Source organism: Lissotriton vulgaris, unplaced genomic scaffold (assembly GCF_964263255.1).
Source record: "Lissotriton vulgaris unplaced genomic scaffold, aLisVul1.2 SCAFFOLD_401, whole genome shotgun sequence".
NCBI lineage: Eukaryota > Metazoa > Chordata > Amphibia > Caudata > Salamandridae > Lissotriton > Lissotriton vulgaris.
Window position 1 is genome coordinate 294,139 of NW_028254254.1, and position 19,112 is coordinate 313,250.

The 19,112-nt window shown below is 46.2% G+C and overlaps 1 protein-coding gene across 3 annotated transcripts in view; it reads right to left on the reverse strand.

Annotated features, from left to right (window-relative positions):
• Nucleotides 1–19,112, reverse strand: part of LOC147659607 (tubulin-specific chaperone cofactor E-like protein) — a 246,444-nt gene that overhangs the window by 60,537 nt on the left and 166,795 nt on the right. Inside the window, exons 1-2 of one of the 3 annotated variants that reach the window (XM_086951608.1) lie at nucleotides 12,315–12,584; nucleotides 827–968 (exon numbers count right to left, since the gene is read on the reverse strand). In XM_086951608.1, the coding sequence (XP_086807734.1) occupies nucleotides 827–968; nucleotides 12,315–12,371 (199 nt within the window). In that variant the 5' untranslated portion in view covers nucleotides 12,372–12,584. Of the gene's footprint in view, nucleotides 1–826; nucleotides 969–11,557; nucleotides 11,625–12,314; nucleotides 12,585–19,112 lie in introns of those variants that run through there. The other 2 variants (XM_086951607.1, XM_086951609.1) reach the window with 2 other exon arrangements.

The window sequence follows — 19,112 nt, forward strand, 5'->3', positions numbered from 1 at the left end:
GAATTAATTTTGAGAATGTGGAGGAGACACGGCCCTAAACAGTTCAACGAAGCAGCAAGAAGCACATAGAGGGGATCACTGCAACCAATGAACTTTGAGATAGATATGAAAGTACACTACACTTACTAAGAAAGATGAACAGCTGGAGAAGCAAGATTCGAAGGCAGAACCTCTAAAAAACAGTACTCAAGGTCCTTAAGTTTCCTGTTCTTAACAAAGTGTCATGATGCAGAATTATCGGTCAGTGCTGGGAAAAAGTGCAACAAAACAAGTTTATGCAAATAATAAAAAAGGGGAGGGGGGGTTGGAAAGATGACATTGAAGGATGCTCCCATATTAATAAAAATAAGGTATTATATGTTTAACTATTTGGAATAGCTGGCTGATGTGTGCAGGAGCCTTAAGTCAGAACCCGTTTGTGATTAGCTTGAGTGTAATGCCTCTTAAAAGATTGTGCCAGAAGGGAAACAGCTAATACAAAAGTATGGGGAAAGGGACGTAGGCTAGGGCGTCCATTACTGAAGGGCATTATCAACAAATCTTAAATGTCGGGAATAACAGTCTCCCATAAAATACAGAAAGTGAATCTCCAGTTTAACTGATGCCACGCTTGGAGAGAGGGTTATCCCAGGACTGGGGTGAGACTTCGACCCCGACACCCCACCACCAGACCTACCCCATTATCAGGTTTGGTTGAGCTGCCTCGAGCATTGGCTTGCTTTGCGAACCATACTTTCTATTCACTATTTATTCAACCTCCTGAAATTGCGACCATACAGGACTGTAGCAGCAACACAAGTGACTTCTGGACTGCTGGTCCACCTACCTTTCATGGGGGAGCCCTGCGGCCCTGCCGTGACCACCACTCCGACGCCAGGGCCCCTGCGGTACGGGAAGTTCTCCGGGCTGTACTTCTCACACAAGACCTGCATGAAACTCCTTCCGGTAGATGGGTCCATCTCGCCGTCCTGCAAACAACGACAGGGAAAGTCAGAAGTAGTCAAAGGATGCGTTTGTCGAGCCAGCTGTCATTATGCTGTGGGGCGCCAACACCTGCGGGCCTCAGCTTCCCAGCTGGCCTGGCTTTAAACTTCAAACGAGGTCGAAAACAAAGGCAACTTAATACCTGGGCCTGTGGCCTTACACTACAAACCCCTCCACGCTGGCAGTCCGTTGTGATCGTCAGATGTTACCTGCAGTCTCTGGCGACACAAGACACACTGGAACTCTTTGAGAGTCCAAGCGCTCGTATCTGGGCAGGTGCCAAAGGCAACTCTCCCAAAGACGAGGCGCTTTGGAAGGTACCAGAGTGAAATAAAGCCATTAACACTGCTAGATATGCCATCACACAGACTCACAAATTATTGGTGGAGGGGCACAGGTGGGGATAGGGCAGATGACTAAGATGTTAACCAAGGGCATCTAACATTTGCATGGATTGCTCTGCTATATGATACATGGCCATGGAAATACCAAAGTAATCTGAATCAAGCCCCTGCAGTTCAATATCGGCCTAACTGAGATATACAACCCAAAGGGGAGTGAGAAGTATATATGGCCCCTTCTCTAACGGGGCGGTGAGATTCGATGAGCGAATGGCCTACAAGTCAGACAGAGCGAGGTTCTGTACAAGGTTGTGAGAGGCATACTGGTATGTGGGACTTTCTTCTAGTTGAGAGCTTGAGATTGCTTTCACAAGGTGCTTTATTTATGATCTCAATGTTACCTGGGGTGACTGATGACGAGCACACTCATCCCACTACCAAACGTGATACTCTCTAGGGCACAGGTGATAATCACGCAGGACCGATTCTAATGCATAATTTTATATTGTGTTTCTGGAGGGTCTTGAGTACTTTCAGACCAGACTCAGACGAGATGGTTCAACTAGGCGGATGATACGGGCTGTAAAACTGAGCTAGTCAGACTGAACCCTGCTCTTATCTATATAAACTGGTACAGTAACCGTAAAATAGCCACATCTATGCAAGGTAAGCAAAAGACCATTCGTCTAAAGCCTAAGGCTGCCGCGTCTCTGCAAACTGAGGGGTATCCTTGCTTTCTAAATCCTGATCTGGTAGGGTGTGTGTTAAGTGGAGACAGTCCACTGTCAAAATGTTCCCTGTCGCATTTGTTTTAAGTGAGGACTAGCCCTACTTGTTAAGCCTGTAATACTTCTGAAACAAGGGAAAGACCTGCTGTCTAAATCCTGCATCTGTAACAGTCGTGTAAAGTGATGGATATCTGTGCTATCTAACAAGCACACATTAATAATTCTGCAAACTAGGGAGAGATTCATGGTATGAAGCCTGATTCAGCTAGGTAAACTGGGGGATAGCTCTGCTATCCAAGCCCGGAATATTTTTGTAAAATGAGGATAGGCATGTTGTCTTAATCCTTAGCCTGCCCAATCTGGATAATTTAGGTTGAAGACAGGCGTGGCCAGACTTGAAGCATAGAGGGCCCAGTGCAAAGGCAGATCACTTAGCAAGGTGCTGTGTGTAAAGGAAGATACAACCCTGAGGTCTCAGACAGAAATTCGTGAGTCATTGAAAAGAGACTGCAGATGTCGAAATTGCCATTGTGGATAGAGTGTAACCAGAGTGATGGCTGTGACACCCACAGCTGGCACAGTCAACCAGTTTAACCTGCACAAAGCTCCAAGGATCTCTTACTTGGTGTTGATAACAGTTGTATGGACCGTGCACATACACCATCTGTGAAATCCAATACAGGGACGATTGAGACAGCTGCTCAGCCATACACGGTTAATACAATGCACAGCCATTAGAATAGGACAGGGAAATAATGGGAAACAGGATCACGAATTGTGATGTTCTTTAATTCTGCCCAAGACCTGCAGGAAAAATGTTAGTCACAAAAACAGTCGTTGCCACAGGACTGAATCAAAGACACCCATGCTTTTGATGGGTTGTTTACCTTATACGATGAACTTTCCTGACGTAATTGGAATAAAAAGTAAGGAAACTAAAAAAACAATCATTGGCAAACCCAACAGGCTTCACCTTTGTGTCTATTTACTTTTAGTGATGCTGTTCAGTACTACATACTTAAAGCTGTGCAGCATGGATAAAAAATAAAAATAACACCTAGGACACGGCCACCCATGCCATTTTGCTGGTGGGCATACTGCGCATGCATGCCCCTACAAAGTGATGAAGGTGATTTTGGTTTTCTTTATAGTTATTAATATGAGTTGGATCAGTAAATAAAAAGAGAAAAAAAAACATTCAAAAGTAACATAGATGTGTGACAGCAACAGAATGGGCGGAAGAAATACAAAGGGTCAGAACACTGAGCATGGATAGGGGCGAAGCGCAACACAGGGATAGAGAAAAGTATACAGGCGAGAGAGACAGCACTCCATGAAGTGTGGCGGGGGAGAAAAGTACATGGTTGAGAAAACAGTATGGAACTGAGGGGTAAGCACATCAGGATGAGTGCATCACAGAGCGATCAGAGAAAAACACACAGATGACAGAGAAATACATCGAAAGTGGAGGGGGTAGAGCAGCACACTAGGGAGACAGCTAGAAAGCACATGCACTCTCATGGAGTGCGTAAGACAAAAGAAAAAGGACTAACCTAAAAGTGAGCAGTGGAAGGACACCAGTAAACTTACAATGTTAAAAGGGAATTGCAGCTATAAGATGGACAAGGCAAGCCACTGAATAATAGGGTGGCAAATGGCAGCAACAGTAAAGCCTAAACAAGCATTTGCAATGCAATAGGTCTCGCATTACTGAGCGTTTGAGCTATTGACGCGACAATAATAATAATGTAACACCAATAGCTCAAACTTTCAGTGATGTGAGACTTCCTGCATTGCAAATGCTTGTTGTTTTAAACAGGCATTAGAGTGAGACTGAACACAATGATCCAATTGTAATTACTAGTTAAAGGCAAATCGCATATAGAACAGTCGGTACTGTACACTGCAATTATTTACATTGATTCAGAAGGCCCATGGCTGCATTCAGCACATGAATCTCACAATTCAGTCTCTTTAGTGAGTAGTAATACCTTACATCTGTGCTAAACAGCTGTTTTAACTGAATGTCCCCGATATAAATCAAGCAGCTTTAAAGGCAAAGCTAAAATGTATCTTACGTTGTATTTCTCAAATTCATTATAAAGCATTTTAAAAGATCGGGTCAAATGAACAAAAGCTGTAACTGGGGCCAGTGTGAGAGGTTGGCACTGGGGGCCAGTGTGAGAGGCTGGTACTGGGGGCTCGGCGAGAGGCTGGCACTGGGGGCTCGGCGAGAGATGCAGGCACTGGGGGCTCGGCGAGAGGCTGGCACTGGGGGCTCGGCGAGAGGCTGGCACTGGGGACTCGGCGAGAGGCTAGCACTGGGGACTCGGCGAGAGGCTAGCACTGGGGACTCGGCGAGAGGCTAGCACTGGGAACTCGGCGAGAGGCTGGCACTGGGGACTCGGCGAGAGGCTGGCACTGGGGACTCGGCGAGAGGCTGGCACTGGGGACTCGGCGAGAGGCTGGCACTGGGGACTCGGCGAGAGGCTGGCACTGGGGACTCGGCGAGAGGCTGGCACTGGGGACTCGGCGAGAGGCTGGCACTGGGGACTCGGCGAGAGGCTGGCACTGGGGACTCTGCAAGAGGCTGGCACTGGGGACTCGGCAGGCGCGCAACCCCTATTTGGCTCATAGGGCTTCAGCCCCTCCCCTGTTTTGTGTGTCAGCTGGGCTGAGACAGCTTCCCGGAAACACACACAGCCGCAACAGAGTACTTCACAGGTTTTTAAAGACCATTTACTTGTTAACAAGGATTCACCCCTTCTTAGAGCCCCTGCATCTCCACTCTGCGTATTTCTGGAAGAGTCTGCCCCCCCCTGAATTTTGGTGCTTGTTGCACCTCTGGGGGCTGTGTGAGAGGATGGTACTGGGGGCAAGACTAGGCCCTGGCACTTCAGACCTTCAGGGCCTGAGCTGTCAGTAAGTAGGCTCATGCTCAGTCACTATTCACACCACATTTCAAAGGGTCGGGTTATGTGGTGAGAAGCTCCTCAAGACCGTTTTTTTCCCTGTGCATTCAGGATCTTGTAATTTCATTCTCCCCTCTAAGGATGTCGAGCTGGTCAAACCCCTTAGGCGGCTGTTACCACTCAGGACTCCCACACTGGGGTTCTACCGATACCTACACCCCTAAAAAGATATTGCATGATTCCAGCTCAGACCCTGCAGCGCAGCACTACTCCGGCTGTGCTACACGCCTCCATCATGCGCGAGTTCCTCTTTCAAACAGCAAAAATGGGTGGTACTGAGCTAAAGGAAGCACAGAGCTACATGTACCAGAATGCTTAGGGAAAGACAAGCCTGTGAGAGCTCCTCGTGCCCGCCAGGGGCAGCAGCGAGCTCTTCGTCGGTCTGGGGGCAAGTGCCATAGCTGTAAGGATTGCCCGATAAGGAGTGAACCTTCAATTAGTGCAGGAGGCTTGTAGTCAACAGCACTTTGCATTCTGGGAACCGTAGCTTGCAATCCCATCAGAAGCGTTGTCGCGCAACGCCTGTCAGACGTGCTGTAGTCTCCATAGCCAGGACTGAGAGAGTTACATGTGGACGAACAGGTTCGCCCTTTTCTGGCTCAAGTTGCTACTTAAATTTCTTTTTACATACCGTTCTCCCGAGAATCCCCTTCTAAATGTTTAACAAGAAGCACACAAAACGTCAACGGTTCTTTAATTTAGTTGCTTCCCTGAGAAAAGGATCCAAAAATGAACAATCCTGTGAGTGGTGCGTGCCAGAGCCACAGCGAGACATGTGGTTTCAATTATCGCGCCCGTGTCTGGGCACAATAATTGAAAGCACATGACGGCCGGTCCTTGTAACAGACACCAATAGGCTGTGGGCGGAGCAATGCACCTGCCTTTGGCCAATTGCGTGCTGTCTTTTATAAAAAGACGCACGCAAAGGACAATAGTGGGCTACAAAAGGAAAAGCACGCGCACAAGCATGTCCGATTCCTAGGTAAGCTGCTAAAACCCCATTTTTAGCTACTAAGTGTCTTGCGCTGCACGAGCAATGCTGCGCACTGCAACGCTAGGCGCAAGACCGAAAAATGGTAAACAATGAGCGATCTGCAAACCCTGCATGTTCTTGGTAAGCCTACACACTGTCTTTCTCAACTCTGGTAGGCTACCGACCTAAAAACTACTACGCTAAAACTCAGAAATGAACCCGTTCAAACTACACCTATAATGTGAGCAAATGCCTGGCATTCATGGAATCCACAAAGAATTCCAGGATTACAACTGTATCTGTAACGGTCACAGATTCACAGGCTTGATCTCTCACAAATTCACTTAGGCAGAACAAGAAAAGACATGCTGAAATTAAAACCTATAGCCTATTTGTAACAAGTAACTTCGCTGTCCTCTACAACGCCATTAACCCTGTGGGTATTCTTTCCCATCGTAAAAACGGGTTTACTTCTAAGACTATAATTCTTCTTTATGCGGGCAACATTTTTTAATTAATTACCAGGATTTGTATTAAAAAATGCTACCATATGTGGTTATCTGTTCCACAGAGGTTTGCAGATGTAGATGTCAATCTGATCCCAAGTGACTATGGTACTGATTTAGATCTTTGTGGACGGGTTACTCTGTCACAACTGTGACGGATATCCTGTCCGAAAAATATATATCCCATAGAATAAAGTGGGATTTGTATTTCAGCAGACAAGATATCCATCACCGTTGTGACGGAGTAACTCGTCCACATAGATCTAAATCAGGCCCTCAGTTACCAACAGGATGCAATATTCTCCGTGTGAAAAAAAGAGAGGGTAAAACACTCTCCCTTACACAGCGTGCCAGGGCATGCTGGTCACACGGAGCACATGCAGTGGTGTTACAGGTAAGTAAGGAATGTACAGCTTGTGTGGAGAGGTTCGGGCATATAATGCGCTGTCACTTGTGAGCCAGTCATAGTTCCTGAAACACAGGGTTGATCAATATGTAATTAACAAATGATGCTCCGTGGAAAAATCTGGAAGCATAAAGTCTGGAATACTCATGATTAACTATTGGTAGAAAGTCAGGCCACAATGAGACTGGATTGAAGAGGCTCAGGAGTGACATTAGAACTTTTGTGGATGCAGTAATATTTGGTCAGAACACCAGAAGTTGACACATATCCACAGCAAATAATAATCGTAGGCCACAAACCCCACACGGTACTAAGGGGCAAAGTGATCGGAGCACATCTGGTACATCAAACCCTATAATATAACAGAAGCAGCTGGGGGAAAGCTGTGAATGTTTCTGGAAGAGGAGAAAGGCAGTGATCAAGTTAGATGGGCCCGGGCAGCGCTTACTGACATCCAGCTGTTTAGTATTACTGTAACTTCGGAAATAAAAGTACCAGTCTTCCCACCTTTTGACCAGATCAAGTAGCCTTAGCTATACTTCGTATGGTAAAACAGGCACCTGTGTGTCAGCAAATAACAGGGACAGCTCCTACTAACCCGTGAATTAGATTACTTAAGGATGACCATCCATCCTCGTGTTCTTACATCTCATTAGACGGTAGTAAGCATACCTCTGAAGAACTTAGGAAAACGCATGCAAATCTTGTATCTCGCTTCTCTATCCGACGAAAAAGAACAGCATATACACTCAGTAAACCCAACACCTTCTAGCTCAGAAATTAAGCTGTGCAACTTCTAGCTCAGATTAAAAACAAGTGTTGCCTTTTACCAGGCTCTAAATAGCACAGTAATTTAAACTGGAGAACATTGAAGTTATTAGTTATTATTTATGCATTGTTAATGTTTTAAAGCTCGCTGAACGTCAACTTGCAGTCGCTTACAGGTTGGTACTGCGCAAACGGAAAACCGGGTTGAGCGGAAGATTTAATTTACGGGATCCTAATGGCCTCATGAAACAAAGGACTGATGAGAGGATATCCGAATGTGACAAGTTCAGGGGGTTAAAAAACAAAATAAAACTATTATCAATATTAGAAAATAAAACACATATGTTGAGTTATTGAAGATAACTGATCTCCTACACTGGGCATACAACATAGCTTTCTGCAGGCCTATGGTCAACACATGCCCAAAGCCTTGTTCGAATAAAACAGTCTATACAAGCCACAAAGACAGTCCACGCCTTCAACTCTCCACTGGTGCACAGACCACTCAACTGGACAAAAAGTCCAACTGAGTATTTTGTACATTGTGAGGGCGCTAAGTATGAAAACTAGAATTATGGACCTAACTGGATTACAGTTTATATCAAAGAATGTAACTCAACAATAGCGAAGAGCAAACCTACGGCCAAGATGACAGAACATACAACACCTCACCTCATGCATGTCAGGACTATGGACACATTAAGACGAAGAATGAAAAGGAGCATGACTTCCCTCTTCGCAGGTTCTTTCCGTAACAACCTCTCCTCATTTGCCCAACTCTTCTTCATCACGGTTTGCTACATTGCATTGTTATTCTTTCGGGCCAATTTGCAGCTTACCACCAGAACATAAACTCAGAATTTCCTTCTAATTTATCTGCGTATTTCACAATCATCTGCACAAAAGCACAAATCTTAAACCAGCTACAAGTTTTCAACTTCTCTAATGTAATCACTTAATTAATAACCATACCTTATTTTTTAATTTCTAGTTTAACACTGGTTACCAAAACAAAAGAATTTTAATGCCAAAGAACCTTAGATTTAACGAATACCAGGGTAATTTCGAGAGCACAAGATTATCACCTATTTCCTCTAAACAGAAGAACCCTGGGCTGACAAATGAAATCATTTATATCAAAAGACTGAAGGGGAAAACTTAAATTAAACAATGGACTATCCACTGACCCTGTATTCCCGGAAGAGCATGCTACCCACTGAAAAGTGTTTCAACGCCTAAAAAGCAGTTGTAAGTACTAAATAAATGCAATTACAGTTCAATAAGTACAAATTACTTCCGGTTCACAATAGACTTTATGGTGGCATGCCTTCCACAGCAAGCCCCTTAAACGTGTACCTCTTTGGTAGGCTTAAACTAGAAGTGCATGAAATGGAGAATACTTTTTGAGTCCTTCATGAAGGTTTATGGGTCACTCCGAGTGAATAAAAATGTCCACTCTCGGAATTCTGCTGAAAACGGTACATTCCAGAAATATTTTCCTTCACTTTTATCTGTATTCGTTGCTAAAAAAAATAATAATAATCCAGCTGAAGATATTTAATGCACAATGAGCAACCTTCTCCCCCTGAACACCAATCTTCATAGAAACACCCTGCTGAAATCAGTTGCAAACATGTAATTCTGCATCAGCCATTAGATCAGGGGTCTCCTGCTGTTTCTGTAGTGAGAGCTACTTATGTTCAATTCAATCATCCCATGATCCTAATATTAGAGCTTTAAAAGTGACCACTTGAAACAAGAATGAATTAGTGGGCACTATATGCATGATTACCAGCAGTGGTCACCTCGGTGCATCAGGCAGGATATTCACCAGCAATGTAAAAATGTTTTGTCAATGTGGACTGCCTCTACATGGGTCATTTCAATTTTGGTATATATATGAATTCAACCAAGTAAAACCTAATGTAGTAGGCTGGGCTTCTCACAAGAGATTACTTATAGGTAACAGGCGAGCTACCAGTAGCTCACGAGCTACTAGTTGGAGAAGCCTGCATTAGATCCGAAATGATGGCGCAAATACGCTAGCAGCGCAAATCTTACTTCGCTGTGAGCAAGAAAATTAACTCACTAAAATAGTAAGGGTGGTAAAGGAAACTTTGCTTAAGTGGCATAGAAACAAACAGGATAGTGAAGAAACGTTTTGGTTTTGGAAGGGAAACATGAGAACTATTTTGGGCTGAAAATGTAATTGTGTAGTTTAGACTGCGACTGTTGTCAACATGCTTCCCAAAGGCCACACGGAGGACGTGCTGAATTAACCGTTTGGGGATGTTTGCACTCGAGCTGCTATGGCAACGAATGCCAAGAGAACGTGTGTAGGAATGCCAAATACACCAGCAAACCTTTCCCTCCTCTCGGACCGCCAAAAACAAGCTACCTCCTATCTCATCGCCCGGGGTGCAACTCTTCAGCTCCAACTCCTCTCGGGAGAAAGTAGGCCTGCCTGCCCTTGGGTGCATTCTTGGATTAGAACAGCCCTTAGCTTACATGTTTCTGAAGTACAGCAGCAACGTCTACTGTCACAACACCAAGGCCAGAGAGATGTGCCAAGGGACAAAATGACTTGTGACTAGTCAGTGAACGCTGCGCTACTCCAAAACGCGAGCATGACATACCACTGTATGTCATCTGCTGGAGCGGAAGCAGCCATCTTAGTAAACAGCACCGCTAGGCCACATATCTACTGATTGCATGCAAGATTTAGGCACCGCCGCAGGCATACACCGATAAAAAAAACACACACACCGAGCCCAAGTAAAATCATTAACAGCCCACCACAAACCGGCTAATGATTCTGCGAACGTGGGAGTGTGTGGATGGGCCTACAGAACGACAACGAGACACTAGGAGACCTACCCACCCCCAAAAGCCCCCACAGACAAGTAGACTGTAAAAGACCTCCCTGTGTACATTGTCCCCATTAAGAGCGAGACAAAGGGTCGGCAGCAATTAACATAACAGACACACGAATGTGCGCTCGTCATCCCTGGACGAGTTCGGTTTCACTTAACATAAAAAAAGCAAATATTTTCACCTAGTTGTGTCAGACTAATATCCTCTGTGGAAATCAAGCTTCGTCGATGCAGGTAAAAATACTGTCTCGAGGAGCATAAATTAACATAAGTGTGTAACTGACCCCCGAGAGGACATGCCAGCAGCCTCGTTAACTTGAACGTTACCAAGAGGGTTTAATGAAAGACCAACCCTTAGCTAGCCTCTCTGCATGTCTCTCTAGCTGAGGCGGTCCTATGCACAAGACCCGACAACAAAATAGAAAGGGTTTCTGAGGAAGTAGATCACAATCTGGGGAAATGGGACAATATGCCCACGGGCAACGGGAGACACAAGAAAGTACTGAGAGAAGGAACTGAACAAAAAATAGTCGTCTAAAAACACAAAACAGACTGCTAGGGGTACAGTGTGTAAACATTCAGCGCTAGAGTGTCTAAAAACAAGGAAAACAAACGGTTTTGAAGTTCAAGTCCCCAAATTGTTCAATACTTTCACATACTACACATGCCTCAACAGAGGCAGGAGACATGCCAGTCTAACAACACAAAAGGCAGAAGCTTCTATAAACATATAAACAACACACGGGTCTAGGCAGACAGATAAGCGAACGGTCCGCACTCTAAATGCCTAGTTAAAACACACAGCATTCTACAAAAAAAATACAGGCTTCACAAGACATGATACAGAACTCAGCAACACCACGACGCACAACGTAGGATAAAAAGATATTGGTTGCATAACACATCAGACGCTTGTTTTGTATTATATGGTATTGATTTAACAGTTTCACAGTATACAAAATCTATCTTCTCATAAGTCCACTTAGAAAAGTACATGAACAAATACCGAACATTTGTAACTTCGCCAGGGAGGGGGCGGTCTGTGTTGACACGCTGGGTGCAGGTTTAAAGGTCTCATGTTGCACTACTCTGAAAACAGACAGATGCAGTCTCCGCCCTCCGTCCCGCCCACAGAACTGCGATCCATAGACATGGAATCCTCCCAGCTTCAACGAGACTGTCCATGAAGCAAAACAACGTTTAGGAGGGCCTCAGGCTCTGTATATTCACAAGCAAACTTTAAATCGGACGTATTAAACCCTATGCTTTACCACCAATAAAGTACATGTATTGTATTTCCACCTGCCATTTCGTCTCGTAGAACAGATGTGTTCATAGCAGCAGCAGCAGCACCTGCACCGCCTGTAAACAAAGTGCTTTTCTACTCAGTGCCCCAGCATGAAATCAACAAACTGGCTGGAATGTTCGGTTTTCTATCAGTGCTTTCGAAACCTGTTTAAAGCCAAGGCAGCTGAAAACAAGAACACACGTAAGTAATTTCTGCGATCATACAGATGAACACATTTGTTTGAATCTTACACAGCAGAAAACGACGGTTGTACAACGGAACGCTAGCTACCACAGCAGTTCAGCTGAGGAACAACGGGGTATCGTATTCTTATCCCGTCATCCCCACCTTCACCACAGTGTGGTCGGCAAACCTCTCAATGCCCTTGCTCCCCTTTAAACTGACTGCGAAAAGAAGCTGCGCCGCACACGGCTGTATTAGGAGCATTTAAAACACCGGCCGCGGCGGGGCCTACCTGATTAGCATTCAGCGACCGACAGGTATACTCCACCTGGTTCCAAAACAGCACCATTGTCAGCTCAGCCCCGGGTTCAAGAGACGAATGTCCGCCTGCGTGCAAGCCACAAGAGAGCAAAGCTCAAGGCAAGCCGCCTCCAAGCGAGCAAGCCACAACAATAACCGATGTAAACAAAGAGGCCCCGCCTCTCGGAGGCGGGGCCACGAAAAGAGCCTGTGGGCCCTCAATAGCAACGATGCGCCGGCCTGCGTGTGCGTGCCTAAGAATAGCAGGGCGCTTCCAAGCCTCTGGCTGCGATAAACCGAACATGACGCCACCACTGGGCTGACATCGCCATGCCGACAGCAGGAAATTCCAGCTGGCCTGGCCAAGACATCAAGCACTGCCAAGAAGAACTCAAGATTCAAGATTCAAACTCGAATCTTTACTCCAGTCAGAAACGGAAAACCAAACAGATAAACACGCAGAGAAAAACAAGCATTGGAAATGCAATAGGGCTCGCATTAGGAAAGTTTGAGCTATTGGTCTTATATATGATTTTTTTTTATTCATGTGTTATTTTTTAAACTAGCTAAATTAATAGCTTTGTCATTTACAATGCCAATAGTTATAACTTTCGCAAACACCTATAGCATTTGCAATGCAACATGTTTTGTATTTATGTGACTTAGATGTATTGATATTACAAATAACAATGGCTTTTAATTTTTTTAAATAATTAATACTTAAATAAGTTATTTAATTTGTAATGGCAATAGCTTAAACTTTTGTAAATAACTTTTGTCAAGATTATGTTCAGTGTTTTATATTGTGACGAAAATCCAAGAACAGAAGTGAAATATTAACATCTTTTTGTGATTTGCAATAAAGCATGAAAGCTTGAAAACAGTTTGAAACATTGAAAGAACATATTTGAACCAGTGATGCTGTGGTTGGGCTGAGTGATGCTGTGGTTGTGCTCAGTGATGCTGTGGTTGCGCTGAGTGATGCTGTGGTTACGCTGAGTGATGCTGTGGTTACGCTGAGTGATGCTGTGGTGCTGAGTGATGCTGTGGTTGCGCTGAGCGATGCTGTGGTTTCGCTGAGTGGTGTGTGCATCGGTGGAGCTTAGTGGGTGCATTGGTGGAGCTGTGTGGTGGGTGCATTGGTGGAGCCTAGTTGGAGCATCGGTGGAGCTGTGTGGTGGGTGCCTCGGCAGAGCTGTGTGGTGGGTGCATCGGTGGAGCTGGGTGCATCTGTGGAGCTGTGTGGTGGGTGCATCTGTGGAGCTGTGTGGTGGGTGCATCTGTGGAGCTGTGTGGTGGGTGCCTCAGTGGAGCTGTGTGGTGGGTGCATCGGTGGAGCTGTGTAGGTGGAGCTGTGTGGTGGGTGCATCGGTGGAGCTGTGTGGTGGGTGCATTGGTGGTGGTGGGTGCATCAGGGGAGCTGTGTCGGTGGAGCTGTGTGGTGGCTGCATGTGTGGAGCTGTGTGGTGGGTGCATCAATGGAGCTGTGTGGTGGGTGCATCGGTGGAGCTGTGTAGGTGGAGCTGTGTGGTGGGTGCATCGGTGAAGCTGTGTTGTGGGTGCAGTGGTGGAGCTGGGTGGTGGGTGCATCGGTGGAGCTGTGTCGGTGGAGCTGTGTGGTGGCTGCATGGGTGTAGCTGTGTGGTGGGTACATCGGTGAAGCTGTGTGGTGGGTGCATCGGTGGAGCTTAGTGGGTGCATCGGTGGAGCTTAGTGGGTGCATCGGTGGAGCTGTGTGGTGGGTGCATCGGTGGAGCTGTGTGGTTGGTGCATCGGTGGAGCTGTGTGGTTGGTGCATCGGTGGAGCTGTGTAGGTGGAGCTGTGTGGTGGGTGCATCTGAAGAGCTGTGTGGGGGTGCCTCGGTGGAGCTGTGTGGTGGGTGCATAGGTGGAGCTGTGTGGTGGGTGCATCGGTGGAGCTGTGTGGTGGGTGCCTCGGTGGAGCTGTGTGGTGGGTGCCTCGGTGGAGCTGTGTGGTGGGTGCATAGGTGGAGCTGCGTGGTGGGTGCATCTGTGGAGCTGTGTGGTGGGGGCATCTGTTGAGCTCTGTGGTGGGTGCATCGGTGCATTCTGGGTATTGATGAATTTCCCTGAACGCAAAACACCTGAGACCCAATAGAAAAAGTCTAAGGTCCATTCCAAGCTAGGTATGTTTTTTAAAACCGAGGTCTGAAGGTTGAAAGTAATGCCTGCAAAAGGAGCAAAAGCTGGCTCCATTTTAAGTAAGCGCTACGTCCATGAAACCTGCAATTTTGCAATTACAGTACTTTCCCAGTTGGCAAGATACCTCGAGCCATTTTCACATGCGCCGCTAATGATGTTTTTGATGTTAGATGTGCTAATTCGACTGTTCCCGAAGAGTACATGCATTTGTCCATTAAACACGACCTTGATCTCTTTTAGGAAACTGATGTTAATACATCTGAGTGGCATCAATCAGATAAAAGTATTTCTATAAACAAGTAGAGGCCTAGTCCAATGCATATGGAGATGGGTTTAAAATACAATTAATTCATCAAATCTGGCATTATTGGCATAAAAGTATTTTGTAAAAATAAAACCACACAATGTATTGCATCAAGGAGCAGCCGTCGGGCCTGCGTTGACACACAGCTTTCTTAGTCATGTTTCAAGAAAAAAAAAGAAAAAAAGCACACACTCCCCCCCCCCCCCCCCCCCCCCCCGATCACCCGGTGTTCCTCTAAGAGACGGTTAGATTTGGTTCAACTATAATAGTGTGCTATATGTGTATGTCACAATAATTTATTTTACCATAAAAAATAAGTTCTTTGTCAAGACGACTGTAACCTTTCTTTTCTTTACAATTAAAACAGAGCATCCGGGAATGCATCTTTTGTTTTACGCTATTAAATAAAAAAATGATATTTTTGTCCATTTCCCCTCTATATGTTTTAATTAAAATGCTGCGATTTTGGCAAAGTATAGTAGAGTTACTCTTTAACACTCGTCTAATTTCATGTTGTCCTTAATAATTGCACTTCTTAACAAAGGGATGAAAAGAGCACTTTGCAGCCAGGAGTCGAACCTGGAATCTTCTGCTCCGTAGGCAGACGCGTTATCCATTGCGCCACTGGCCCACTGCTATCTGGAAACGGCGGGCGGAGTACTAGACCAGTGCATATGCGCTCTGGTATATGGTCGGTAGTGTGCACGCTACACAGGTTGAATAAGCTGGAAAAATGATAGCTCTTTCACATTAAGTAGTGAAGAGTCAAATACTGAGGTGTATGAAGGGATCACTTAAGGAACTCACCGAATGTACAGGCAATAAAAGTCAGAACGACTTTAACAGCCACTGCTCTCTTGGGCAAAGAGTAGTGATGTCACTTTGTATATTTTGTCCCTTGCTCTGATTAGATCAAAGTCTTTTCGATTTGGTCAGGCAGCCATTCAGAACTCGCGACTTAACTAGTTCTTTTCCGCTGCAGTGCAAGTGCAGAGGGCGGTGTGGCGGGAAATACAACTGTTTGAGTACATTATACATCGCAACTGGAAAGAACGACTGTGCCGCAGACACAATACATTTGTTATTTATTTTTCTAGAACCGTGGCCAATGGCCATGCACTAGTAGCGCAGATGCCACGTTATTTTGACCAGTTTAAATGGAAAAGTCACTAGCAGCTGCATCCGTGACAGCCATTATGAAGGTCCGTGCCTTCGAGACCACGCTTGTAAAGGTGCTTTTTAAAAAAATTCACTAGCATTTATTGTTCGATGAAAATATTGGAAAACTTAAATATTGTCGTTAAATTCCTAGTATGTAACAATTCAAATGAGTAGCTGTTTATGTAAAGAAGTTCACAGATCAGTTTATTATAAAATCACACAGGACGGAACTTCATGATCTAACAGGCGTGATGTAAAGTACGGCCATGAATAATTAGAGAAGCTGTGGGAGGGAGGCTGGGCTGCCTTTGATGTGGTAATGCGAGGCAGGCAGGCAGGCGGCTGGCGGCATTGTGCACGCGCTTTTTAGGGCTTGCGCTTGCGCAATCACCTAAAAAGCACATGCACTGCATGCAATCGCCAGTGGTGGTTAACCTCTGGATAAGCCACATTAGGGCTTCGCCAGCTATGCGCATGCGCACAGCAGGCGAGCCCTAACAAACGCGTCTGCTATAGTGCAGGAACAGCACATTCTCGCACCTCGAGTCTGGCGTCCAAGCAAACTGGACCAAAAAGCACAGGGATCGGAAAACTCCCATATCACAAAGTTGTCAATATTCCACCCCTGCAGTCTCCCTAGCACGATGCGAAAGTGCCGCCTCGACCAGTTTTAAGAATACAAAACAATGGCAAAGCCAAATAGGTCTGGCCTTTACTGTACCAAACAACGTAAACACAGGGACTCACAAATGCTGTGTGCATGCTTTTTATGCACAAATGTTTATACCACATTAAAGCCTGTGTTCTACTGGCTCTGCCAGTGCCGTGAAACAGAAGCAAAACAGATTGCTTTCAATTATAAAATGCTTATATGAGAAAAAGAACTGAATGCGATAAACAGCACAGATGCGCAGTCCCAGCACGAACAATAACTGGGTACGGGCACTTCTCCTTTTTATAGGGCCTTGGTGCCCTGTGGGCACATTTCAAAGCTCTCACGGCACCCTCACTGGCTGGCGGGTTTCGCACCACTCTTTACCCTTTTGGTCCCCCCCACACGCCCCTCTCAGTTGATCCTAGGGAGCCAGGGTGTAATTTCCTACACTTTTTGTGTCCCCTCCTGGGGATCACAGTTCCTGGGCCTTTGGAGCCATTTACTGCACCAGCCCCTCTGGTCTCCTATGGGTGCTGTCCTCTGCTTCCAATGCATCAGTGCACATTTCCGGCAAAACCCCTAGCAGGCGTGCCAGAGTGTTTAACTCAATGGGCTTCTTCTTGACCCCCTTCACCCCCCTCAAGGTGCTACTAACCTTTCATTTCTGCTTTGAAGTAAGGAGTTTCGGTGGGAAAATCCCCGGTGGCGAGCCTGGCAAATTGGGCTATCGCTGACAAGTGTGGCTGTGTCCAAGATCTGGTTTTGAACCACAGTTCTTCTGGGACGGGCGTCATGACACTGTGCTGTGGGAGCTAGCTCCCTGAATTTCCCCATGTGGAAACGAGAGTGCGCATCTACTTTAGCATTACTTGTCCCCTCGAAGTGTCTCGCCCTCACCTCCAGGTTCCCTGTTGGCTGTAGCCTGACCAGTCTTCTGGGCAGCCTCAGAACTAATGGGCATATTGCCATCCTGTACTGATGGGGTGAACTACAGCTTGGTTATCTGACCATAGTGTCAGCTGCATGTTGGTTAGCCTTGCTTTTCAAATTGTCAGACGATTGGGAACAATTTTGGAAATGAAATGCTCCTAGTTATCCCTGCAGCTGCTCAGCTTGGGGGTGGCGGGGGGCATCGCTGTGCGCATCACGTGTCCTCTAGTACAGCTCCAATGCCTAAGCGGACTGCTGCGTCTGTGTACAGGACTAGCTCCTTGTCTGGGACCCATCCTTGTCTCCATACGAGTACTCCGTTGAAATCCTGCAGGAAGAATAGCCAGGCTTTCAAATCCTGTTTTGCTCCCGAAATTAATCTGACATGGTGGTGTTTCTTTCCCAGTCCTATTGTTAATTAGGTCAGCCTTCTTGCAAATACCCTCCCCACTGGGATAACCCTGGCTGCAAAGTTCAGTTTACCAATCAGTTCCTGCAGCTCGCCTAGGGTGGCCTTCTCCTCCCTATTAACACCATGATCTAGTCTTTCATATCTTGGACCTTATCTAAAGGAATTCACGAGGTGCCCTCCTCGGAGTCCAGCTCAATCCCCAGGAAAATTATTTTGGAGGCTGGCCCCACGGTTTTGTCTGCAGCCAGTGGGGTGTCCAACTCCGATGCTAGTTGTTGAAAAATGTCAAGTAGGTCCCTGCACTCTCCACCCCCTGGTTTGGCCACAAACAGGAAGCCATCCAGGTAGTGAAGCTTGCCTCCCTCTGGGTGTCTTTTATTCAGGGTCCATTCTTGGAAGGTACTGAAACTATCAAAATATGCACAAGGTACAGAGCATCCCATGGCCAGCTCCTTGTCAAAGTACAGCTCCCCATCGAACTCAAAACCCTGGAGGTGGTGGCTGTCAGGGTGAACTGGCAGGAGCCTAAAGGCAGATTATATGACTGCTTTCGCCAATAAAGCCCTCTGCCTGGCTGCACCCACCAAGTCAACTGCATCTTCTACTGATGCATATACTACTTGCAGTCCTCAGGGTTGATCCTATCATTAACTGACTCTCCCTCTGGAAATGACAACTGGTGAATGAGCCTTTACTGCCCCAGCTCCTTCTTAAGCACCACTCCCAGTAGGGAGACAACCAAACCAGCTGGCCTCCCTACACCTAAGAGATCTTCTATCCTGCCAAACTCTTTATCTTTCAATATTTTCTTGCACTCTATTTCTGGGTGAAGGAGAGCACAGGTTCTTCGATTCACCTGTCTCGACTTGCCCCATCACTGGAATTTCAAACCTCTTTCGAATCCTTCACATAACTGTGCGTCTGCATTATTGGCATAATGGTTAGCCATAATGGTTAGCGCCTTATTCAGAGTATGGCGGTGTGACAACCGCCACCCTTGTGGGTCCGCCTGCCGTATTTGGAGTGTGGCGGTCAGGCCGCCACAAGACCGTCATCTCTGCAGGGATCAAGGATCCCGCTGCGCCGGTGGTCTGCAACCGGCCTCAATATGTATAGCCTACATATCCACTGCCCTTTTCATGGCGGTGAGCGGGCCATGAAAAGG